Raw genomic sequence first — 26,700 nt, forward strand, 5'->3', positions numbered from 1 at the left:
AAGGAAGGAAGGAAGGAAGGAAGGAAGGAAGGAAGGAAGGAAGGAAGGAAGGAAGGAAGGAAGGAAGGAAAGAGAAAAAAGGAAAAGAAACAAGGAAACAGAGGGGAGAGAGAGAGAGAGAGAGAGAGAGAGAGAGAGAGAGAGAGAGAGAGAGAGAGAGAGAGAGAGAGAGAAAAGAAAAACAAACAAAGAGAACCTCATGTACCATTGGTAACCACACAATATCAAGAGATTTAGAGGATGGCCCCAAGCAAGCTGGCTGACCTTTTGTGGAGCATGAAGAGGATATAGATGAGAATCATATAGCACAGGATGGATAGGGTTTATGAACTGTGGTCTGCCTGGCTGAAAAAAGTGTTCACATTGAAGAAATCATAAACCCATCAGTGGTCAAGTATTTGTGAAAATATCTGTGAAATAATATCAGTCCCCATAGTTTGGGGAATCATTCTCAAATCCCAATCCAGCAGGACCACATTAAAATTTTTCTAAGTAGATGAGAATTGGATATTTCTTTTTTTTTTATGATATCTAGAAAATACTATTACACAGATTTCCCCAGTTCCCAGTTCCTTTAGTTCTAGTGTTCTTAAGCTTTTTTGTGTAGCAAATTCTTTGGGAGTCCAGTTAAACCCTGTGGATAGACTTCCTCATTATGTTATTTAATGCATTAAATAAAATACATAGGATTACAAAGTAAATAAATTATATTTAAATATAATTATAAAATATATTTTAAAAACAATTCACAGGTTAAGAACTCGTGCTTTAGATACTATGAGGGTCTATGATCTCATTCCAACCATTTGTAGGGATTTGCATCATGCTATAAGACTTATATCTGTGTTCTCTAAATTACTTTGCCCTCTTCCTTTACTGTCATGTAATTATTTCTGAGTTCTTCTTTCAACCAGAGATCTTTCAATCTGTGGACTACTTAGTGAGTCAAAAGGCCTTATGGAACTACTATCCCACTTCTCCCTGCTTATTCCAACAAAAAAACTTACTAGAACCTTTTATGGGTAGATTATCATTAGAAGAGAATCCTAAATGTAGTCAGTTTTCTTTGCTTTTGACACAATTAAAATTTTATAGTGAGAAAATACACACAAGAAAGTTATAAACATTTATTAAATATCTACCATGTTCTAGGCACTGTGCTAAGAATTTTATGTAATCATTATCTCATTTGATCCTCAGAACCCTGAGAGGCAAGTGTTATCACTACCCTCGTTTTATAGTCATGGAAACTGAGGAAAATGGAGAGGCTTGCCCAGGATCACACATAAATATCTGAGGCCAAAAATTCAAAATCAAGCCTATCTCCAGGCCCAGTGTTGCATTCAATACATCACCTTGCTACCTCTATCATGACTTACAATTTGGACCATTTCGCAAATCTCTTGGCAAACCAACCCTCATGAACCACATGCAAAACTACTGTTTTCTGACTCCAGTCTAATCTCATGTGTTGCAATTTGGGTCAAATTTCTCTTATGTCCTTAGTATAAAAAAGAATAGATGTTCAGTCTTTGCCTTTTATTGTATGACAGTTCTGAGCCTTGGAAACCACGGTGAATCTTCTCTTTTCTCAGCTTATTTTTGTTTCTTTTTCTCCACATAAAATGTTCTTTCTTTTTTAACAACCTTGGAAAGTTACCAGTTCAAGGAGCATTCTCTCCATTTTACTAATGAGGAAAGGAAGGCTAAAAACATTTTGTGATCTGACCCCAAAGCTCACATATAGAGTGTCAGAGAAGTAATTTGAATACAGGTAACCTAAATCAAAATCTAAGATTCTTTCCACCACATATTCCCCTGAAAATATTCCTAGCTTTTTTTTTTTTTTTTTTTTTTTTTTTTTTTAATCTTAGTTGGGGGTGGGAGGGAGACTATCTTTTCTGGCTGGAAGACTTATCCCAATGTTGATTGGTTCAGAAGCTTTAAACTGTTCCATTTTTCTAACCTGGTCCAATTCTTCCCTCCTTAAGCAGCCTCCTTAAGCTCTGCTCTCAACGATTTGCTATTTTAGTTCTTGACTTAGTGTGGCTCCCCCATTTGCTCTAGTCCTGCCTCTAAGCTCAAGCTGTCCACCAGTAACAGTGAGTAAAGGCCTACCCCCAAGTTTCTATCTTTTATTGTATAACGCTATATTCTAACGTGAAGGTTGGACCTCCCCAAATCACCCCCTAGGGATTCTGGATTTAGTGATTAGTGGGTGGCACAGTGGATGAAGTGCAAGAAGGCGGCACAACTGGCTTGGAATCAGGCAGACTCATCTTCCTGAGTTTAAATCTGGCCTCAAGACACCTACTAGCTGTGTGACCCTAGACAAGCTATTTAACCCTATTTACCTCAGTTCTTCATCGGTTAAATGAGCTGGAAAAGCAAGTCTTAACCTCAGAGCCTCAAGACCCCCAGCCCCAACATCTTTCCGGCACCAAGCCAGAGACACCCCTGAGAGTTTGACCCCACCCCTCCAAGGCCAATTGCTCGCTCCACAGCGGGCCAATCCCCTACCCCGTCCTTCTCATTAACCAATCCCCGTCCCGTTCTTACCTGGGCCCGCCTCTCCCTTCCCTTCCCCCCGCCCCCGACCGCCATTTCGAGTCCGAGAAGTTGCTCCCTTGGGTCTTTGGAGTCGGAGTAGACGGAAATCCTCAAAGCTCCGAAACCTGGGGTTGAACAGCGAGAGCATAAAACTTGAGAGATCAGGTTGAAACAGGCGGGCTGCTACGGGAGCGTCTTTGACTCCAGGGCCGGCCGCCTGACAGGTGCTTGGGCTTGGGGATGGGAGATGGGGAAGAGAGGAGAAAGCGTCCCAGTGGTTACCATGGCAACGGGGATGCGCGGTTGTGCATGGGGCGCGAGGTTTTAGAGCCTAGAACCGGTTCCTTCCTGGGACTTGGATTGGGCGATCTTGGGAATGCTGCAGCCTGGGCTGCGTGGAAGACTTCTGGAAATGCACCAGGGTACGAAAGCAAACTCTTTGGGAGGCGCAGGGGCCCACTTCTGCCCCGACCTGGTAAACTTAATGCCTAGTCTGGTGCGCTACAACAGGAGTCACTTATAACCTCTGTGATAGGGCAAGAATTTTTAACTCGAGAGTCCATGAACTTAAAAAGAAAAAAAAAGTTTTATTTTTAACATTCATTTTTTAAAATTTGGAGTTCCAAATTCTCTCTCTCTAGGCCCTCCCCACCCTTTGAAAAAGAAAGCCAAATGATATCAGTTATATTTGTGAAATCATGCAAAATATATTTCCAAATTAGCTTAAAAAGGACAGAAAAATAAAGGACAGAAAAAAAAATATGCTTTACTTCATCGCTTAGTTCATCAGTTCGCTGGATATACATAGTATTTTTCTTCATGAATCCTTTAGAATTGTTTTGGATTGTTGCATTGATTAACATAGCAACGTCATAGTTTATCATCATTACAATATTGCTAAAAACATTTCAATATAATTTAGGCCTCTAGTTGGCACAATGGATGGAATATTGGACTTGGAGTTAAGAAGACCTGTGTCTGAATCCCACCTAAGGCTCTTACTAGCTGTGTGCCTTTTAATCTCCCAGCCTGGGTTTACTCATCTGCAAAATCTAGATGATCATAATACCTACTTCTATGTAAACTGCTATGTGGTATTGCAAGTTCTAAATACGATTTTTTAAAAATTGTTCTCAGTTTCATCTAACTCCATGGCTATCCATGAATTTTTCTTGGCAAGGATATTGGAATGGTTTTGCCATTTACTTTTCCAGGGGACCTTTTTGTTAGTGTAATCAATGGTTAAGTGATTTGGCCAGGGTCACACAGCTCTAAGAAAGGTCTGAGACCAGATTTGAACTCAGGGTTTTCTAACTCCAAGCCCAGCACTCTTATCTGCTGAGCCACCAAGCTGCTTTCTAGACATACAGAGGCTAAGTGACTTGACTTGCCCAAGATCAGACAACTAGGAAGTGTTTTAGGCTGTATTTGAACTCAAGTCTTCCTGACTCCAGCTCCAGGCTCTAACCACTTATCTACAACTGCCTCTTAAATAAGATTACACACATAAAAGTTCCTAAGTGGTTTCCTTTGTATTTTACTTTATGCATATAAAAACATTCTGAGAAGGAACTGTCATTTACTATCCAAGGGGACTATCACTAGCAGGTTAAGAAAATTGTTGGAGATCTCAGTCCGGGACAGGAGGGGACCCCCCCCCACCCCCGCCCCAAGCAAAGCCCCCTTTCCATCCAAACATGCCAGTAGCTACAATTCTAATATCTCTGCCCTCCTGTTGTTCTTTATGACATATCTTAGAGCAGAAAAAAACCTTGTATCAGGAATCCTTGCTAGTATAGCCTCTATCATACACAACTAGCATATGACTTTCATTCAGTGTCTGACTCTTTGCTTAGAGTTTCGCCATCTATAAAATGGGTTAGATGTGTAAAAAGTACTTAGCATAGCACCTGACACACAATACATGCTGTTTAAATACATGTTCCCTTCCCCTTCTCTACCTGCCATTCCTCTTCTACTACAGAGTTGTTTTAAGGATCAAATGAAGGTAACTTTTAAGAACGTAAGTGAATGAAAAAAAACATTTATTAAGCATTTACCAGGTGCAAAGCACTAAAAGATGGAAATACAAATAGAAAAGCAGGATAGACCTTATTAGAGAAAACTACGCATATAGGAAAATTCAGCTTCATATCAAATGGAAAGGTCCCATGCTGTTCTGGAACAGTGACAAAACAGATGTTTTTTTGCCAATTTAATGGTGTTTTTACTTATAAAATCTACTTATAAAATCATATCTGGGGGCAGGTGGATAGATCAGTGGATTGAGAGCTGGATCTGGAAATAGGAGATCTGGGGTTCAAATCTGGCCTCAGACACTTCCTAGCTATGCGACCCTGGGCAGGTAACTTAACCCCCAATGCCTATCCCTTATCACTCTTCTGCCTTGGAACCAATACACAGTATTTTTCTAAGACAGAAGGTAAGAGTTTTTTAAAAATAAAATCATAAAATCATATCTAATTTTGATGTTGGATCATCTAACAGTGCCTAGGGACTTTGGTGTCCAGGACTTAGGTTTTTGTTTTTGTTTTTTTAAACTCTTACCTTCTATCTTTCTGAGTCTTTAATAGGTGTAGTTGTTGTCGAGGGGATAGCTTTAGACCAAACAGAAGTAGTTGCCAGGTTGCATCTCCAGTTGGATTTGTTCTTGGAATGATGGCTTTAAAGGCTGGGCTAGAATAGTGGTCTGGGAGACCATTGCTATTCTGAAGGCTTGTGTGTTTACCTGCTTATAGGTGGCAGTTGCCAAGTAGATGGTTTTAGAGTTTTAAGCTACTACCGCTAAGACCAAGATATATTTATATAGCATTTTTAATAACCCTTATCTTCCATCTTAGAATCAATACTGTGTATTGGTTCCAAGGCAAAGAGCAGTAAAGGATAGGCAAATGAGGTTAAGTGATTTGCCCAGGGTCACACAGCTAGGAAGTGTCTGAGATCACATTTGAACCCAGGACCTCCCATCTCTAGGGCTGGCTCTCAGTCTCCTGAAATACCTCACTGCCCCCATTTATATAGCATTTTAAAGTCTGCAAAGTGATTTCCTCACAAAAGTTAAGCCAACAAGCATTTAGTAAACAGCAGCTATGTTCCATTACTATGCTAAGCCCTGGGAATACAAAGGGAGACAACATGCAAGCAACTATGTACAAATAAGCTGTATATAGGATATGTTGGAGATAATCAACAGAGAGAAAAAAGTGGCATTAAAGGGGATAAAGAAGGAAAAGCTTCTTCTGAAAGGTGGGATTTCAGGGGCTTGAGGTAGCAAGGAGACAAAAGATGAAGGGAAGAAAGAATTTCAGGCACAGCCTGTGTAAATGCAGAGTTGGGAGATGGAATGTTTTATTTTAGTAACAAATAGTCAGGAGGCCAATATCACTAGATCACAGAGTTCATGATTGGGGAAAACCTGGAAAGGTAGGAAGGGCTGGGTTATGGGCTTTTAGCACCAAACCGAGAACTTTAAAAAATGGTATTATGTTGAAGCTAATCGAGTTTATTAATCAGTCAGGGGAAGGAAAAAGGAGTAACATGGTCTGATATGTGCTTTAGGAAGATCAGTTTGATAGCTGAATGGAGATGGGGAATTAATGTATTATCCCCATTTTATAGATGAGGTATTTGAGATATAGAAAAGTTAAGTGATTTGCTTGAGGTTGTTGTTGTTGTCATTCCCAATTCTTTGTGACTTCATCCGGGGTTTTCTTGGCAGAGAAAGTTATTTGCCATTGTCTTCTCCTGTTCATTTTCTGCATGAGGAAACTGAGACAAATAGGGTTAAGTGGCGTGCCCAGGATTATACAGCTAGTGAGTATCCGAGACTGGATTTGAGCTTGTCTTCCTGACTCTAGGCCTTGTACACTATCCACTGTACCACCTAGCTGCCCTGTGATAGCCAGGAGACAAGCTAAATTCAGATCTCTTAATATACTGCCTCCTATGAAGTTTATACTGGAAATAAGGGGGTTATTGTAATTTTTGCAAATGGTATCAATTTCATCAATTAGCAGCTTCTCTTTCCCTCTTCGAAATAAGCTAAGCTTCAAGTTTGCATTTAGCTATTATGAGTACATGTGAGTAGTAAGATGAAAATTGTCAATAGCTTTTGAATACCTAACACATTGCCATAGAAGCCCCCATCCCACCTTCTGGCCGTCATCACTGAGAGAGACCCACCAGCTGACAGACTCAAAGCCTGGCTTCAGCAGTAATTCTGTTCCACGTATGGCCATGCATCAGCTCCCCTAAGGCTTAACTTTAAGATGCCTTTCTACCTGTCTCCCTTGTTCCTGATCTGGAATAGACTGTTTTGGTTTGCTGGCTTTGAAGGGGTATGGATTGGAGGTGTACTTTAGGGGGGTCTTGGAGCAGTGGTGATTTTGCCAGCAGGAGAAGAACTCAGAGCTCTCTGGATGGGTCTACAATTAATGAGTAGCCATTGTCTTAAATACCAGCAGAAAAGACATAGATTATCCTCTTGTTATCCTTGACATTTATAAACATAAATGTGTGTTAAAATAACTACTTAGCTCTTCTTAGTTTTCAGGGCTAAAAGGCCTGACAAATTCCACTTAGTGCTTTATTGTTATTAATTTCCATCATTTGTTGCTAGCCCCCTCAGGGACTGTGGTCTGAAATGGCTAAGGAGGAAGAAGAGAGAGACTTGGAGAAATTTCTCAAGAATGTGGATGAAATCTGTAAGTACTGGAAAATCACAAACAAATTAAGTTCTGCTTTTGGGAGTGGTGGTGGCTAAAAAGGAATTATTGCTTGGAGTTAGTTGCTGGGCCGCCTGACAGGTTTATGACTCTAAGAAAAAATGTAATTGAATTTAAACTGAAGGGGTATTGAGAAATTGAATGATATTCTAGCTTTGGGGCAATATTTTCTGGCTGTTAATTGGTACAAGAGAAGCTGTTAATGTTATGATTAGGATTCTAGTGTCAACTCTGTCTGTATTTAAGCTCCTTCTCCCTTAGTACAGGGCAAGAAAAAATGGTGGTTTCCCACTGTACCTTATACAGAGGGGGAATATTACCCTGTTAAGAGGACATCCTTCAAAGGTTGCAGTGGTTGATATCTGACAGCCTGCTATTTAAGAGAACATTCGTTTCCTTTTTGCTTCTGCAAAAGTATAGGCAGCACTCTTCCCTTATGGGCCAAAAGATTAAATGTACAATCATCTCATAGACTCACATGGCTGGCAAGGCCTGAAGAAATCATTTTGTCTGTTCTTATTACACTGGGCAAAATTCCCCCTAACTTAGTTAAAAGATTATTAAGAATCTCTTCTGGTTTACAAAGTACCAAAGATATTCTATAGTGTTAAAACTAGTAGTCACCTCTCTAAGCTTGAGAAAACCCTTTTTAGACTTAATAAAGGAAATCTTCTACACAAGAGAGATTAAGCCTATAGAACTCAGTTGCCCCCAAGAGGAGCTATCAGCCAAAGATGTGAATAGGTTCTAATTCATGGATAATAGATCCATGAATGGTTATAGCCTTTTTTGTTCTTAAAAACCATAATTAGGTCTCCCCTGTAGCTTTCTCCAGGCTAAATTATCCCTGTTCTTTCTTTACTGGAACTACTTACTCATTCTCATTTTTTCTTGTGAACCCATTTCAATAAGTCTATGAATTCCTATACCCTAGAAGATCTTATTAGTAGAGAAGGTTCTCTCCCCTTAAATTGTGCTTTTTCTGATCAGTACATGTCTAATTTCTCTTAGCCAATTTGATTCAGGGACTGAGTTCTGATGACATCACTGTTCGTGAGAGAGCCATGACCGAGGCAGAGAACAGACTGCAGCTTCCAGAGGATCAAGAGGAAGAAGAATGCAGGACCACTCTGAACAAAACAATGATTAGTCCTCCACAAGTTCCTGCAAAGGTTTCCTTTCTGTTATGGAATTAAATGGATAGTGGTAGATAATAGATCTGAGACACAAACATTGATGAAGCTAAAAGATTATTTTGCCACGTGGGCTTATGATGGGCCTGACAATTTTCCATAATTTAGATTTTGATTTTCTGATCTTTTTGTTCATCTTTAACAAGAGCATTGAGTTTTTCTTAATAAGCTTTAAGATTTGGCTCATTAAAAAAAATTTTTTTATGACTGGATAGTACTTGGTAACCATATGTAAAAGCCACGGTGCTTTGCTTATCAACTGATTCCACTAGTGAGTAGGGTTTGACTCATCTTTGGGAGCCTTTAACTTTCACAAACAGACCACAGCTTGGAACTGCCACTCAGGGTAATCTATATTAACCTTATTCTTTCATAGTGTAGCCCCATAGGAGCCAAATTTATGAATTGATTTCGTAATTTGTGTCATCCCAAGCAAATTGGGGTACTTTTGTATTTGATAGCAGGCTTCACAAATCAGAAAACTGAATTTAGCCCAGAGTAGTCCTGTTCATATAATTGATTTGACTTACCTTTTTGCTAGGCTACATAGAGCTCATGAAATTTTCTTTTCTTTTCTTTCATGGTGACTTGTGTGACCATCTGGAAAAACAGAATGTAGATGATACAAACCAAGGTAGGGCAGTATCTCTCTTCTTAATAAGTTTTGTTTTATTCTCGACAATTTTATTGATTCTACCTCAGCTTCAAGAATTGTAAGTCTAGCTTTCTGACCTGAGGAATTGTGAATAGGCAAAAACCTTTCCTATTGCTAGCAGGATCACTGTCAGTGGAGGTCTTCAAGGAGAGCCTGGTTGTAAAGATTTTAACGGCAATTGCTGTTCAGTTACAGGTTGGACTAAGTGGCCACAGGGTGCCTTATAGCCTTAATTTCTATGATTTTGTGACCTTCCAGCCTATTCTGCATTGACCTGGCAGTACTCTGGAATCTTCTTTCCTTATTTCCTCACCAGCCCTCTATAAGATGAGCCATATTTGTCTTTTACCTCTTGTGCCATTTCTTAGCTACCCAAAGGATCCAGGCTTTCCTTTTGCTGCTCAGCTCAGAGGCTCATTATTCTGCAAGGAATAAAAAAATTCTCTCCCCCAAAGAAAAACTATTTTAAAAGGCATAATTCAAATCTGACACACAGTCATAGCCATCATGTATAATAATACATCACATACATTACCATTTAATGTCAAATTAAGAAGATGTCAGCTTGGTGACTTCAGATGCCTGTGTGTGTGTGTGTGTGTGTGTGTGTGTGTGTGTGTGTGTGTGCGTGTGTGCGTGAGTGCACGTGTCTTTGCAGAAAAAGCATGGTTACATAGAGGAGCTTTCTTCTTTCTTTGAGCTAGAGAGGTGATTATAGAATTCTCATTTTTAGTTTAACCATTTAAACCCATCTCCTCTACTATCAGATGGCTTCATGGAAGTATTAGAGAAAGACGCCAGAGAACGAGCTCAGAGAAGAAAAGAAAACAAAAGCCTAGCAAATGGTAATGGTTGTAAAGGTTTGCCATCATTAGATGGGCTACTTTAGACTGAAAAAAAACTTGGAGAACTAAAATGGGATCCAAATATGAAGGCACTGTGTTCTCAGTTGGCTGGCTTATAATGAGCCCATGGAGAGAAAGTGCTGTTCAGCAAAGCTCATTTTTGAGGGTACTTTCTTCTCCCATCCAACATCATGGGAGGATTGGTTAAAGGAGTTGGGGATTCCTTCAACCCCAAAGAAGAAGAGATATTTGAGGCCCCTGCCAGCAGGTACTTGAGGAGTTGTGATGTAGAAGGGGGCTGAGACTCGTTCTACATGACCCTACCATACTGATCTCCAGGAACAGTGGGCATAAAGGGCAGAGAAGCAGATTTAGATTTAATATAAGGCAAAACTTAATAACAATTAAAGCTGTTGAAAAATGAGATGGACTGCCTAAGGAGAAAGTGTGTTTCTCCTTAATTGAAGTCCTCAAACCAAAGCTAGGTAATCCACTTATTGGGGATCATGTAGAGATGCCTCTTTCAAATACAGTTGGGATGAGTTAGTCTTTAGGCCTTCTTCCTCCAAGTGTGAAGATGTTGTTGTCTCAAGTCACATCTCCACAACAAAGGCTTTATCCAGAAAGTATCTGGGCTACTATTAGAGACAATAGAGGAGTCAGTAATTTCTTTTAATCCCCAATGCCATCAGTGTGGCTAAACAAAGTTAACAAGTACCACTGGCAGCCATAAGACATGGGGAGAGAAGAAAGTAAAGAGGCAAAAATGGGAGCAACTAGGGAGCTCATTGGATTGAGAGCCAGGGCTAAAGACAGAGGTCCTGGCTTCAAATCTGGCCTCTGACACTTCCTAGCTGTGTGACTCTGGACAAGTCACTTAGCCCCCATTATGCTTTCTGCCTTGGAACCAATACATAGTACAGATTCTAAGACATAAGGTAAGGCTTTTAAGAAAAAAGGGCCAAAAAGATGGCATAAAAGAAGAAATGATTTGAGACGAGGGGAGAGAGTGGAGCAAACAAAAGTATAGTTAGTGGGAAAACACTGTTTCTTTAGTGGCTGCACAATGGCATTGGTATAAATGATCACATATGTTCCAGCTGTCTCTGGGATCCTTGACACAGTTCACTTCTGAAGACTTGGTCTTTGTAGTCCATTCAAGGCGGGTTCAGAGTCTTCAAGTAAAAGGAGCATTCAGCCTTATAGGGAGGATACATAGTGAACTGAGGGTAGATAGAGGAAGGTTAACCTTGAGCATAAAATAAGATTATACCAGTCATTGACAAGTTAGAAAAAATGACAAGTCTTTTATTCTCAGAGAAGGAAGGTATGTTTAGGCAGCAGAGAGTGAGGATTTGAAGGATTTTCCCATTTAAAATGAGGGCTTATATCTGTGATCTCTGTTTTCATAGCCTTGAAAGAAAAAGGGAATGAAGCTTTTCTGATGGGTGATTACAGGACGGCTGTCCAGCACTACAGCCAGGGACTGAAGAAGCTCAAGGACATGAAAGTGCTCTACACCAACCGGGCCCAGGTCAGTTAACTCCAAGGACTTTTCTTGAAGCCACCTCTAGAGGCCAGAGTAATGCCACTGTACCCAGCTATGTCTTCCTTTTTTTTGAGTGGGTGACTTGGGCATTAACCAGAAAGAACTCCAGGGCCTCTGCCTACCTGAACCCCTTTATTTGATGTGTTGGGTATCACAGAATGGATTTTGCAAAGGACATTTCTCTAAAATAAATAAATGTGACTGTGTGCTGAATACTACTCAGTGCTAGGCAAGATACAAAGTTTGTATAGCACGTGGTCTCTGACCTTATACAGTCTGTTAGGTGGATAGCATATGGACTACTAACTAAAATATAAAATAATACACAATAAGTGGGTCAGAAAGGTGTGAAAAGAGGGGCTCCATGAAGTTGAAAGGGGAAAAGATTATCCTCAACAGGTATTGGGAAGAAGGCCTTGTCATAGCATTCAGAGACTTGGATTCTAGGAAGAGACCAAGACAACAGAATTGAGACATCTTCTGAAGATCGGATCAATAAGGCATTTATCTGATGGCTTATGCAGTAATTGGTGTTTTTTTCCCATAATAAGAAAGGAGGATAAAAGGAACTTCTTCCTCCTTGGATTTCTGTCATCATAGAAAGCCTACTTTTTGGAAGTCACCTAACTTACCTGTTAGTTTAAGATTCTGGAACCTGAATCGTCTTGTACCTAGTGGTACTAGAGCTAATTACTTAGGGATTTAGTTTCTGGAGCCCTTTCTCCTTCCCTGCTCCTCCTTCTTTAGTCCTTCACTCATTGCAATAATTCCTCTGAGGAACTGATGTAATAGACAGGAAAAATACTGAAAACAAGACATGGAAATGCTGAAAGTAGAAGACTGATATTATAGTCACAATGATAAATGAAATCATGTAGAGTACAGTATAATCTCATTAGTTCAGATGCCATTAGTAATTCAGACACAGACTAAATTAAAATTTACCTTTGCTTTATCTCTGAAAAAAGTGCTTTAAAAAGAAATGGAGAATGTAGACAAGACAGCAGAAGTTTGCTCCTTGATTTGTTGTCTGATCTCCCCAAAGAAATTATAAGCTCTTTGAAAACAGCTACTTTTGCCTGGAGAGAGCTATGTAAAGAGGGCCAGCTTATTTTTATAGCCTAATTAGCACAATACTGGGTACATTGTAGTTCAACAGTAAATACTTATTAATTTGAATCAATTAAGGAATGGTTAGCCTGCTCTAGAAAATCCAGTTCAAATGTTAAAGTACTTTTGAATTACTGTATATAAATAACTGATGTGCTAATTATAAAGCTTTCTTAGGTACCATTAAGGCAGATCTATAAAGAATTCTACTTGCTAACACATTTTTAGCCTGGCTTTTTATAAGGAGAGTTCCCAGATGATCTTATAGTGTGGTAAACTTTTATTTAGGACTTTGAAAGTATCTTCCTTTGGAGGTTTTAAGTATACCCTGAACCTCCTTCAGAAGACTAAGAATATTTCCTGATTGTTTCATTGAAGATTGTTTAATTGACTGGCTCAAACTTTTATGGGATGGACTATTTAGAGAGGCTTATTAAAGGTGGCTATCTTTCATATTAATCTACAAAAAGAGTCTTCATCATATACTCAACTCTTAGAATTGTTTATAGGCTACTATTTATTCTATTAAGTATTTTCATTTCTCATGAGATGAAACAAAGGTGGTCCTATGACAGATATGTGAATTCAATCAATCAACAAACAACATTAATTGCTTACTATGTGCCAGTCACTGTTAAGTACTGGAGATGCAAAGCCAAAATTGAAATAGCCTTTCCCCTCAAGAAGCTTACATTCTCCTGGTGGAGACAATTTGTAGATCCATATAGACGTATATTCAAAATCACACCAAAGTGGAAGCATGGGAACCATGGGAAGGCACTAACACCAAGGGAGACCCCTTGTAGAACATAAGTTTTGAGTTTAGTATTGAATAATATCAGAGATTCCAAGAGGCAGAGGATGGGGAGAGAACACTCCATGTATAGGGGTCAGCCAGTACAAAGACAAAGAGATCAAAGATGGATTGCCATCTGTAATGTAAGCTGGGCCAAAGTGTTTCGAAAGGAGTAGAATATGAAAAGACTGGAATGATAGGAAAAGTCTAGGTACAAAGAGTTTTAAATGCCCAACGGAGGGGTTTATATATGCTCCTAGAGGTAATAGGGAGCCACTGGGATTCATTGAGTAGATAAGTGATACAGTTAGACCCACACCTTAAGAAATCACTTTAGCTTCTTGGTGGAAGGTGGTTTGAAGTGAGGAGAAACTGGAAACTCCAGTTTCTCCTCACTTCAAACCATCAAAAAACAATACTATTGCAATAGGCTTGGTAAGTAGGGATGGAAGCCTTAAGTAGGGTCAGAGAAAATGAGATGTTATGGGGATAGAAACAACAAAATTTTTGCAACTGATTGAATATATAGTGTGAAAGTGAGGATTCAAGAATGATTCCAACATCTGGAATTTTATAATCCTGAAAGCTTATATAGAATAAGGGAACCTTTTTCATCCACATCTGTGTAAAACCCTACATACAAACTGTTATATCCTTGTATTTCCGTGGAGCGAGAGCAGTCAGAGACTGATTTGGGGTGGGGGGACGGTACCCTCAAGAGTATATCTAGATAAAACCTGGGAGTGCTGTGCCATAAACCAGATATTTAAAAGTAACAAAATTGTAATTGTTTAAAAATGTTTAATTCCAACCATTCAGCAATGTAGACTAACCTCAGCTTTAAGTTATTTAGCTGTTAATATACTCTAATTTTTATAACTGAAGAGTCTCATTATGTATAAAAATATTCTGCATAAGGAAAAGTGGTGAAAAGCTGTGATGAAACAACTCCTTTTCCATTTTAACCTAAGAAGTATTTCTTTGGAGAAAAAATAGACACACACTGTAAAGCCTGGTGTTAAAAATTGTTTGAACCATTGACTATTTTTAAAAATCCTTGTCAATATGCACACAGTGTTATAGAACACTTAATAAGGACCCTTTGAATCATGTTGCTCTGTGCTGAAGAGAAAACCTACCTTTTCATCACTTTGTTTCTCTCTTAGAGCTAATGTTATGATCAATAGATTGCTAGTGTAATTTAGATAAGTTTGAAGTTTAATTGCCATTTGGAAAATGTACGTCTATTTAAGATAGTAGATTGTAAGATAGTAGATAGTAAGATTGTAGAGAAACAATACAGAATGAGAAACTCGTAAGCATAGGGGGGGAAAGACCATGTCTTGAAAGTGGGACACCCTATATTGATTTTTTTTCAGATTCCCCATCCTGAATAATAACCACATGAAATCATGGCTGTGGCTGTCTGGAATAGATGGTCACCTCTTCCTCACATGCCCTGACTTTTAAATGGAAACAGCAGACACCAAAAGAAATGGAGGGTGCTTTATGGAACAGAGAGCTCTAAAGTCATCTTCTTCAATTAGGCCATAAACCAATTTAATGGAAGCACCACATCTCAGGTTCCTTTCCATCAGAGCAAGAGCTGCCCTGCAGAAATTTATCAGTCCAAGCTGTTGCTTGATTTTTTTTCCCCAAGCCCTTACCTTCCATCTTAGAATCAATTCTGTGTATTGGTTGCTAAGCAATGGGGGTTAAGTGACTCGCTCAGGATCACACAACTAGCAAGTATCTAAGCTTAGATTTGAACCCAGAACCTCTCATCTCTGGGCCTGGTTCTCAATCTACTGAGCTACCCAGCTGGCCCCTTGGTGCTTGATTCTTGATGTGTGCTTTTCTGTGTAACATCCCTCCATCAAACACTGCCCTTAGTTTCTGTGTAACATCCCTCCATCAAACACTGCCCTTAGATAGGACAATCTGTGTGAATATCTTTTTATGTCTGCTTCCCTTTATATCTTTTCTGTTTCTAAAAGTCTCTATCTGTGACTTGGATTACAGGCATACCTGTCTTCTAGTATCACTTCTCCTGCTGGCAGACCTTAGAGTAGTCACTTAACCTCTTGACACATCAGTCTCCCCTTCTCTGAAGAAGGATAATTCCCTGTTTCCTCAGGTGACAGAGAGCTCTTCAAAGAAAAAGTGTCCCACATATGGACTCACATGATGGAGAACATGATCAGTCATAGCAGGGACAGCAGTGGGGTTTTGTTTTCTGGTCCTTCCCCCTGCTCTGCCTTTGCCTTATTTGCATTCTAGGCTTTGGGGAGAGACATGTTCAGGGTACAATTTGGGGAAGGTCACAGAGTATCCTTAATTAAATTAATTAAGTTCTCTAAAATATGATTTAGAGACAATCTAATCATCCTTTTATTTTTAGAAATGAAGAAACTGATACTGAGAGAGGGACCACCAATATACCAAAATCTTAAGTGTTCCTAAAATGCTCATGAGTATAGAAATCCACGTGTCATTTTCATTCCCAAGAAACACTTTGAGCCAGAATGCCCCAAAGCAAAGCTGGGAGCCTCTCCTCTTCGGGGCTTTCATCCCTTGGCAGAGTCTTGCATGTGAGTGCCCCTGCCCCTTGCTGGAACCTGGCATCAGAGCATCCAGGTGACCATTTCATCTAGGCCATTGAGCTTTCTGGAGCTCTTGGTTTCTGCAATCTTAGCCCAAACCTTCCAAAGGAGGAGATAACAGCTGGACTCCGGCTTCTCTTGCAAGCCTCTGGTTCCATTCTGTAAACCAACCCCCCTCCAGGTGGCATTGAGACAGGCCCTGTCTTTGCCAAGGTTCAGTGACTGTTTGTGCCTCAGAGCTACTCAGCTCATTCTGCGTGACCAATGCTTCCTCTCACAGCCTTTGTGTTGTTGCAGGCTTACATAAAACTGGAAGAATACGAAAAAGCACTGGTGGATTGTGAATGGGCTCTGAAGGTAAGAGGATCCTCTCCCTTTTACCAGAAGGCAATCTACCTGGACAAGATAGGATTTAGGCAGCCCCATGCTAGACTGAAATAAACCGACTTATCAGGGTTGTGTGTGCAGAGGCGGAACCTCTAATCCTAAGTGGGCTCCCAGCCCTGCCAGTCGTGCTCTAGTGTCAAGTGTAGAACTCTTCCCCACAAGATCATATTTTTTCTCTAGCCCTAATCATTTGTAAATTTACTATACCACCTCCCTGTTTTGAGGAGAATTATCGGGAGAAAGAATTTCTATTATTCAGCCTTTCTGCCTGTCATGCTTCAGGCATAGTGCTGCCGTATGTGGTATTTTCTTGTTCTAAAATTCTATAATTCTTTGATCCTCCTGAATTTATCATAATAGGCAGTGAAGGATGAAATTGAAAGGGCCTCTTAATAATAAAATGATATGCCCACCTGCTGTTATTTTATTTCAAGTGTCTTGGTATTTAAATAATCTTTAATCAGTCAATCAACAGGCATTTATTAAGTACCTACCATGTGCCAGGCACCCTACCGGGCACTGAGGATACAAATAGAAAGAGTAAGACAATTCCTACTCTCAAGGAGCTTACATTTGAATAGGGGAAACAACAAATATATAAATGCTTTTTAGGATAAGCATAAAATAATTAATTCAAATAAATACCAAGCAGGCAAATAGAAGATAGTTTAGGAGAGAGGCCATTAGTAGATGGGGTTGGGGAGAGGATCAAGAAAGGCTTTATGTTGAAAGGTTTGCTCGAGTTGGACCTTGAAGAAAGAGGAATCTGTGAGGTGAGGAGGGAAGGAGTGATTCCAGGCATGGGAGATGGGCACTGCAAAGGTGTAGAGGTGGGAAGTAGGGTACTGTTTGTGAAAAAGACAGGGAGGAAGTTGGCTTGGCTGAATCTCAGAGTGTCACTGGGAAAGTAATGTCCAATGAAGCTGGAAGGGTAGGCTAGGCCCAGCTGTGAAGGGATTTAAGAACAGAAGCATTTCCATTTTGTCCTAGACACAATTGGATAATAAATTCTATCCACCCCAGAGCCCAGTGTAAGATTTTACAATCTTAGCCCAATTTTGTGCACACCCAGGGGTTTCAGCAAATATTTGAAGGGGCAAGTTAGAATCCTTATCAAGTGACTTATATAAAATACCCCCTCAAAAAATAATTTGCTGATATCTAAGGTTGAACGACTTTTTCAGTCTGTAAAAACACTTGCTATTAAGGTTTTCTTTGGGGGGGGGTTCCCATTAGTAGAGTTACAAGAACTGTCTAAGGTTGACTATCAAACACAGCTCAGTTTCAGTTTCTACTTACTCTATCTTTTGGGATTCGTGGGTTCTTTTTATCCAAATGAAAAGAAGGGAGGTAAAGAAACCTTCTTGAGCTGTTCCATTACCAAACCTTAAAATTCCAGTCTGAGTTCTGTTCAACTTTTGCCAGAGTGGATTTCATTCCCTCCTGTACAGGTAGCTAGGCACTCTCGCTGGGCCACCAGGCATCCTTCTCTATTTGAACATGAAAAGTATAAAAAGGGCAATCACATTTTCATGTTGATTTAGTCTAATACAGTGATGGGCAAACTATGGGCCACGGGCCAGATGTGGCCCCCTGAAATGTTCTATCCAGCTGCCCAACATTATTTCTAATCTGAGGAATATAATGATTAGGATACAATACAATGAAACTTTGAAAGAGTTGCCCTAGAAACAGACTGACAGATGAGCATTTCCTTTCCTTTGGCCCCCTCTTTAAAAAGTTTGCCCATCACTGGTCTAATATATTGATCTGTTTGCAAAATAATTAACAGGGAAATCAAGGCAAATCAGGCCTGATTTGGAGTATACTTTTTAAAAATAGGACAGTAGTTAAATTTGTTAAATGCCTAGTGAAGTTTTGAAGGTATTTGAAAACTTTTGGAGGATAGAAAAGGAAATTATAAAAAATATGATCAATCAACAAGTATTAAGAGTTTACTGTGTGCTAGGCACTAGAAATACATATACTATGATTGAAACAATCTCTGTTTGCAAGGATTTTACTGTATTCTCCATACATATAAAATTGTAGCTAGGTGGCTCAGTGGATAGATAGCCAGGCCTGGAGACAGGAGATCTGGGTGTAGGGGAAAAGATACTAGTTCTATTTTGAACATGTTGAGTTTGAGATAACTCATGGACATAGTCTGACATATCCAGCAGTATCAAAGCTCAGGGGAGAGACTCATTTGGAGTCATTGTCCTAGAGATGAGTCCAGTGCCGGCAGAAGTGGACACACATGGATGTTGCTATTGTTAAACTCTCCCAAGTAATTTGCACACTGCTGTACATCTCAGGTATTTCTTCTAATAAGAAAAATTCCTGCTGACCTCAGGTGAGCGGAAGTCTAGGCATTTATAAACAGAAATAGTCATGGCAGTGTAAAAATCTCCTATTCTGGAATTTCTGAGGCCCTCAGAATTTTGTGTCAGCAAGTTACTTTCCCATTTTAATTTCTCATTATCGCTTTTTAACCAGTATGCCCTAGGCGAGGTTTAAAATTTTGCCTCTCCATGTTCCTGGACACTCACTGGAAGCTTTGAGCTTTCAGAAACAGGTAAGACTCAGCATCAGCAGCACAGAATAAATCGATATAGAAGTGCCACAGAAAGTTGACTTTAGGGGCATTCAAAAGAAGCAGCATTAAGAGATGCCCTGCATTGTTTTCCCTGGATAACGTGTCCTGGACAGGCAGCTACTTTGCTCCCCCTACTTTCAGCTCTAAGTAAAAGGCTTCTCATTTGCTTCTTGATTGGCATGTTGCTCAGTGATGGAGAGCCATTTGATATGGCTGAGCTCCTTGCTGGGTAACATTTGAAGCAGAGAAATGTTGTGGAAAGAGTGCTGGATGTGGATTCTAGGAAGTGCAGGTTCGGATCCCACCTCTGATTCTTTCTGGTTGGTTGTATGATGGAGTGAGTCACCTAGCCAACACGAGCCTTATTTTCCTTCTCTGCAGCACAGGGACAGTAATGATAGTACCCACTTCCCAGACATGAGAAGCAAGTAAATCAGGCACCAAGCATGAATTAAATAGTACCTCCTGCCAGTCAGGCATAGTGCTGGGGGCGGGGTTCAGGCACAAAGGTGAGATGGTCCTTGCTCTACAGTAACTTATACTAGGGTGAACCATCATGCTCACAGATAAATACATCCATTATGAATGTAAAGTATTTTGCAAGCCTAAAAATATTCTATAAGTTTCAGTTATAACAATCATAATCATAATTATTATTTGATTATTTGGTCACTTATACAATTGTTTTGATAATGTCTGACTCTTATTTGGGGTTTTCCTGGCTGAGATATTGGAGTGGTTTACCATTTCCTTCTCTAGCTCATTTGACTGATGAGGAAACCGAGGCAAACTGGGGTAAGTGACTTGCCCAGGGTCACCCAGCTAGTTAGTGTCTGAGGCCAGATTTGAACTTTACCACTTAGCTACTCCTAATTTGGTCATAGGCACAGATATAAGCGTTGTCAAATTTGATTTAGCTATCCTGAGAACTAAAAAAATAATTTCTCTTAGTAACACGATAGCCAGGTAATTATCAGGAGCTAATTAATGACTTAGGAATCAGCTAGATGGCTCAATGGATAGAGAACTGGGCCTGGAGTCAAGAAGACCTGAGTTCAAATCTGACCTCAGATACTTATTAGCTTTATGACCCTGGGAAAGTCATTTAACTTCTTTTTGCCTTAATCCACTGGAGAAGGAAGTAACAAGCCACTCCAAGAATTCTACCCAAAAAACCCCATTGACAATTTTGATGCTATGGTCCATGGGATCATGAAGAGTCAGACACAGTTGACAAATGAATGAAAAATAATGACTTTAGTTCCAGCAAGTGGCATTGGATGGGGGGGTCTGGAAAATAGAAAAACCCAAGTTCTAATCTCACTTCTGGCATATCCTGATTGCCTGACCTTGTGGGACATTTAACCTCTCATTGCCCTAGGTAACTCCAAGACCCCAGACTGCAGAAAAGAGACCTGGATAAGGGGACTTGATTCATCCGGTCAGCATTGGCAAAGTATTGGCATGGATGCCAAGCCAGCATGGTGGGGAGTGGGGGGAGCTGCTCCATTGCCCCTCTTCCCAGTGTCCATGGACATTTCTTGCATGCTCCGTACCTCTGTCCAGCCACCCAAAGCAAGCACTTCCTCCTTCTACTCTCTGGGGTAATGAAGGGGACTCACAGGCAGCTTGAAGTTGAGTTTGAGTATGTAAACTCAAAAACGTTTGCCAGTGCTGATCTAGGTGTTCTCTATGCTAAAGAAGTCACAGGTCCAGTCTCTATTTCTGTCCTTTGTAATGGCTCACTGAATTCTGAAGCATGTTCAATCATTCTTTTTTGTACAGTGTGATGAAAAGTGCACAAAAGCATATTTCCACATGGGAAAAGCTCACCTGGCCCTGAGGAACTACAGAATGGTAAGTGCTAGGAACTTTTCCATCACACATTGTTGTGTGGAGATGCAAAGCATGGAATCCCTGCAAAGGTACAGGGACAGCCTCACCCAGAATTCCAGGGGCAGGGATTCCATGCTTTGCATCTCCACACAACAACATTTAATCCCAGTTAATATGCCTTTCCTCCTTAAAGGAGGAAGGAGATGAAATGGGAAATGTTCCACCTAAGTTATTCGGGTATAATTAAACAGACTTTAAATTCTGCCCACTGAAAATTAGTTTCATGCTTTTTGAAAAGGAAAAAAATTTTGCCCCCTTCTTTTATGAGTTCTTTTTAAAAAATTATAATACTTTATTTTTTCCCAATTACAGGTAAAAACAATTTTAAACATTCATTTTTTTAAATTTTGAGTTCAAAATTCTCTCCCTTCTCCCCACTTTCCCTCTCTTATTCCCTCCTATCCTTCCCTGCTCTTTGTGATGGTAAGCAATTGGATATAGATTTTACATGTGCAATCATGTAAAACATCTTTCCATATTAGTCATTTTGTGGAAGATATCTATGAGTTCTTTCTTGAGTTCATCTCCTGCTATGGTGCAGATTAAGTATTTGACCATCTAAGGAAATGAACTCAAAGGATCCCCAAATAGCAGGCCTCCTCATGTTCTCTCACTGGCAATTTTCTGTTGCTACCATCCAAGGACTCAGCTCTTTTTCCTCTAAAGACTTCAGAGCTTTGATCTCTATCCATTACTGCTTCCTTATACCCTTTCCCAATGATGAGTTCAGCATAACACATAGTCAAATGGTCAGGCTTTAAAAGCCTCTGGCACATTATATAGAGACTTTGGGACACAAATGATATACAGTCAGGTAAAACTAGTGGTGCATAGCTTCATGACTCAATTCCATTTGGAAGGGGGGGTGGGAAGTGAATAAGCACTTAAATAGCACCTACTATGTGCCAGGCACTGTGTTATGAACTTTACAATTATTATTTCAATTGATTCTCACAACAACCCTTTAAGGTAGGTGCTATTATTATTTCTATTTTACAGTTAAGGAAACTGAGGCAACAGAGGTTAAAAGACAAGCCCAGAGTCACCCAGCTAATAAGTATCTGAGGTTGGATTTGAACTCAGGTCCTCCTAATTCCAGGCTCAGAGCTCCTCTCAGTTTAGCAGGGCTTAGCATGATAACCATGCTCTTAGAGTTACCTCCAATTTTATTTCTTGCTGTTACCCCTATTTCTACCTGTTGGGTAGTGTGGTAGCCCAAGGACTGTCCTGGGAGCTCCTGGGCCCTCAGCTTAGCCGGCTGCCAGAGCTCCATCTTCCCCTTGTTCTGAGGTGTCAGCTCAGCGCCTGCCACGTGCACCTGGGCTTCTCTTGGCCCTGATGCTCGGGCGCTGCTGCAGGAACTGGACAGCTCTCATGGGCAGTCTGACTCCCCAAGAAACTAGAGGCTGTCCCCTTAGGCCTAGGCTGCACCTCACCACAAGCAGCCCTGGCACTCCTCGTGCCTGCAGTCTCCCAAAATGAGTGCTTTCCCATGCCCTGCACCCTGGCAGACCCATTCAGCAATGCCCACTACCCTCCAGGAAACCTTTTCTTGATTACTCCATGAACCTGCTAGGCTGCCAGGAGGACCAACTTTGGATTAGGGCCTGGGTCTGGCATAAATGAGCATTGTGACCCCAGGCTTGGTGTTCCCCTATGTGAACTGGGAATGACGACAGGATTGCAAGTAGCTGGGTCACGGAGGATGTGTAAGGACTGCTTGTGATCCTCCAAGCACTCCCTAACTCAAGCTACACACTCTTTTCATCCTGCTCCTTTCTCCTTCTCAGTGTTTCCCGTTTCCAAGTACTTGGCCTGGGTGTCCAGCAGTGTTTACTTGGCACAAACATCAGTGTGGCAAATGCTAATATCTTAGACTTCAGGGAACTCCAAGGCATCGTGGCATCATGGAAAAATAATAGGCTCAGAGCTAGCAGAACTGGGTTCCAGTCCTGCCTGTGATGACTGGCTGTGGAGCCTTCAGCATTTGGTCTGTTTCCTTCTCTGTACGTTGGAGATGGCACCCCTCTTATCCCAGAGGTAGCATAGGAAAATCATTGTGTAAAGAGTCTACAGTGCTGCCTAAAGGGGAGCTGTTATTGTGGAAGTTACATACATCTTTGAACCCTGGTTCTGCCCCTTCTCACATGCCCACAGAAAAGTCACCTCCCTTCTCCTAGCTAGCCTGTCACCTTGGCTGTAAACTGCCCTCCACTCTGGTCCGTGCATTTCTGACCCTCCCACCTGATCCTTTGACTTGTTTTGTAATTGTTTCTGCCTCAGCCACCTGAGATCTCCTCAGAAATCACCTCTTCGGGGAGAGCTTCCAAGAAGTCTCCACAAATAGGCTGTTCTGTCTCCTCCATGCTGAGTAGGTCCCGACTTCCTCCCAGGCTGGGGCGGAACAGGGACCTGGCAGCAAATAATTAAGAAACCCAGAGAGGCCGCAGTCTGGCCTTTCCTGTCATCACCGTTCCCCACCACTAACCTGCAAGTTCTTGTTTCTTATTTCCAGGCCAGGCAATGCTACCAGAAGATCTTAGAAATAAATCCCAAATTGCAAACCCAAGTGAAAGGTGAGGCTGTCCCCACTAACCCTCTCCCCTTGAGCTTTATTATCTCCTGTTTTTATTCTCCCCTTTTGATGCAGTGTTAACTCTGCATGCCTGCTTCACCTGCTTCCCACATTCCATTCCTCTGATGTTTGTCTCTTTCTTCTTTGGGACTGAGTCACCTTCTTTCCTGCCCTCAGCTCTTCTCCATTACCATCTTCCCTAGTCTTTTCTGAGTCACCCTGAAACCTCCCTGATGCTTTTAGCCTCTGGTTGTGCACACCTCTATCACGTCTCTTCTCTTGGATGAACCATTGTTCTCATTGAAAAAAAGATGTTTATCCTTTCTATTTCTGACTTTCCAGCTTGGGAAGGGGTTGAGAGGTTGGAGAAAGGGACAGGAGAAGATCCACTGAGGGGAAAAAAACAATTTTTGTGTTTTGTTTTTCCAAGATTCTCTCAATAAAGTGGACCAAAAGGAAAAAGCTGAATTACAAGAGAAAATAGCCCTAGAGGAGCTGGAGTCAGGAAAGGAATCGGCGGTAACCACCAAGAACCTGCTCAAGTCCCTCTCTAAACCTGATCAGACCCCTTTGTTCTATGCAGGGGGTTTGCAGCTTCTCACGGAACTCATGAAAGATTGTGAGTTCAAAATATATATATTCTTTTAGTCTTGACTTAATTTCCAACCTAAGGATCATCTGTCAAGGTTATATTAGCTCATGTTTCTAGAGTTTTAGGTCTTGTTTTATTATCTACAAAGTTTTCTTTAAAAAATAAAAGCCCTGAGAAGTAAGTATTATATTGTAGTTTTTATTTTTATTTTTCAGTAGTTTTCAGTCATGTCTGATTCTTCATGATCCCTTGTGGGATTCTCTTGGCAAAGATATTGGAGTGGTTGGCCATTTTCTTCTTCAGCTCATTTTATAGATGAGAAAAAGGAGGCAAATAGGGTTAAGTGATTTGTCCACCGCTAGTAAGTGTCTGAGGCTGTATTTGAGGCCTACTACTCTGTTCACTGTGCCACCTAACTGACTACATTCTTCTCTTATACAGCTAAGAAACTGAGACTTGGAGAGATTTTACTCAGTCACAGCTTTTACCCAAGGTGGCAACTAAGAATGGTAGATCCAGAACTCATACTCAGATCTTACATCTCCAACTCCAGCACTATTTCCACAATTCTACATTGCCTCTCATATGTTATATGAAAACCTCTCAGGAGAATAAAGGTTTTAATGCAAGCTTGCCTTAGTTGATATGAATTCATTCATTTATTCAGTGACTAGAATTTGACTTGTGCAGCTGGTGAGGCGATATTATCAGGATTGTACATACTAATGCGAAGGCTTCCAAACTACAGAGAGTTACTTGTTCAACTAGATGGAGTATTTGGCCTACTTTTTGCATACAGTACAGAATGTGTTCAAGCCTGTTCTCCTTGGCCTGCCCTGCTGTTTTGTGAAGATTATGAGTTCTTTAGATTTTTAGAACAGCGGTGAGACAAATATTTTAGGAACAAATGGATTTATCAGTTTTTCTTGTATAACTTTTCTTGTCATTTTGGGAAACCCTTTAAAGATTACGAAATGGTGGATTATATAGATAACCTACAGTACCCATCTCCTACTTTTCTTTAGCAAATAATGTTACTGTAATATGATGCCTATAATTTTTTTAATCAGTGTAAAGGTATTTTTTTTATTCTCAAAGTGTTATCTTGGTGACCTTGATTTCATATTCATTTTCATCTGGCTATGTTTGCCATCAGCCAGATGTTGAGAGAACTGACACAGTTATCTTTGATTTGTTTTAGGCACAGAACAAACTTTATTTAGAACACATAATGGATTCAGTATCATCAATGACAACAGAATCATAAAACGGTAAGGCCACTCCCCCATGAGAAGGACAACAGGGCATGACAATCCACATGCACAATTATTTTTCAAGGAAAAATTTGTGAAGTTTGTAGAAAATAATCAAAAATTAATAACAGCAGCTTTCTTTGAAAATCAGATTGCCTTTAATTTGCTAAATATCAAATAATGATGGGCTTTTTTGTTAAGCAGTGAAAATGAGTGCCTCTTGTACCCTGGTCTCTAATAACTGCTTTAGGAAGAAAGAAGCAAAATAATTTCCCAAAACAAGAATCTGAGTTCTAGGAATTTTGTCACTTCTCTCTCTCTTGCAGAATTATTTTTGATATTTAAAGACAACCATTCTCAAAGATTTCTGGGATATATATACATATATGAATAAATGACTATTTACTCTTCAAGTTGTATTGATAAAGTCAGTGAGTTCCTTATGTCAATATTGAGTCCCACTGTAATTTCTTTGGAAAAAAATATCCAAGAGTTAATTCCCTGTAATTAATGGCACAGCTATCAGGTATTTCATTTGAAAAATGGCACCCTATAGAACTTGATGTAATATAGTGGATTCTTTAGATTTGACCATCTGCTGTAGGCCAGAATCATAAAAGCACCAGAAGACTCCATTTGACCTGATCAAGACTCTCTGATGGCATTGATAGGTCCATGTGCAGCTTCCTCATCACTTGTGAGAATAGTTTTCCCCATTCTAGCTCAAACTCTTCCTTAAATTTACCTTTCTAACTTGAAAAACACATTAAGTAAAGAGTTCTTCATTTAGTCACTTTTAAGGCTTATGCCAGAGACCCTAGAATCTTTGGGTTTGTTTTTAATGCCTTCTTCCCAGGTTTTAATGGCTTCATTCAGAATCTTAACATTTTTAAGTAATGTTAATCACTTTTTTATCTTCTTTTTCCTTATTTTGTCTCTTGGAATATTTTTTTAAAAAGATAACCGATTAGTCAAATTTTACTCTGAATCCTCAAATCACTGAATTTAGGGAAGTCTGGAGATTAAAAAAAATCAGATGAAAACAATTCTGATTTCCAGATTTAATCTTTTAATTTCCCTTATTTTCCTAATTCAGGTGTTTTGTAACAGAAGGAAAAAATGGAGTTGAAGAGGCTCTTTGTGTTTCTGTTCTCAAACTCTGGAAAGCAATATGCGATGGGAATGGTAAGACCAAGTAATTACCCTTAATTATTGCTAATGCACCATGAATGTGGCAGGGACTACATTTGGCAGAATTGCTTCCTGGAGGAAAAGTGTCTAGACCTGAGCATGCTCCAGAGACCTGTGAGTTGAGCTCTTTTAAGCTGCATCTGGGACTAGTGAGAGCCTCA

The 26,700-nt window shown here is 40.2% G+C and overlaps 1 protein-coding gene across 1 annotated transcript in view; it reads left to right on the top strand.

Annotated features, from left to right (window-relative positions):
• Positions 1–2,748: 2,748 nt before the first annotated feature.
• TTC12 (tetratricopeptide repeat domain 12) overlaps positions 2,749–26,700 on the top strand; it is a 54,536-nt gene continuing 30,584 nt past the window's right edge. Inside the window, exons 1-12 of the mRNA XM_044666322.1 lie at positions 2,749–2,774; positions 7,190–7,274; positions 8,307–8,467; positions 9,101–9,122; positions 9,911–9,988; positions 11,401–11,522; positions 16,344–16,403; positions 20,818–20,889; positions 23,444–23,504; positions 23,934–24,122; positions 25,297–25,366; positions 26,445–26,533. Coding sequence (XP_044522257.1) covers positions 7,214–7,274; positions 8,307–8,467; positions 9,101–9,122; positions 9,911–9,988; positions 11,401–11,522; positions 16,344–16,403; positions 20,818–20,889; positions 23,444–23,504; positions 23,934–24,122; positions 25,297–25,366; positions 26,445–26,533 — 985 coding nt within the window. The 5' untranslated portion in view covers positions 2,749–2,774; positions 7,190–7,213. The remainder of the gene's footprint in view (positions 2,775–7,189; positions 7,275–8,306; positions 8,468–9,100; positions 9,123–9,910; positions 9,989–11,400; positions 11,523–16,343; positions 16,404–20,817; positions 20,890–23,443; positions 23,505–23,933; positions 24,123–25,296; positions 25,367–26,444; positions 26,534–26,700) is intronic.

The sequence above is a fragment of the Gracilinanus agilis genome, chromosome 3 (genome assembly GCF_016433145.1).
Source record: "Gracilinanus agilis isolate LMUSP501 chromosome 3, AgileGrace, whole genome shotgun sequence".
Taxonomy (NCBI): Eukaryota; Metazoa; Chordata; class Mammalia; order Didelphimorphia; family Didelphidae; genus Gracilinanus; species Gracilinanus agilis.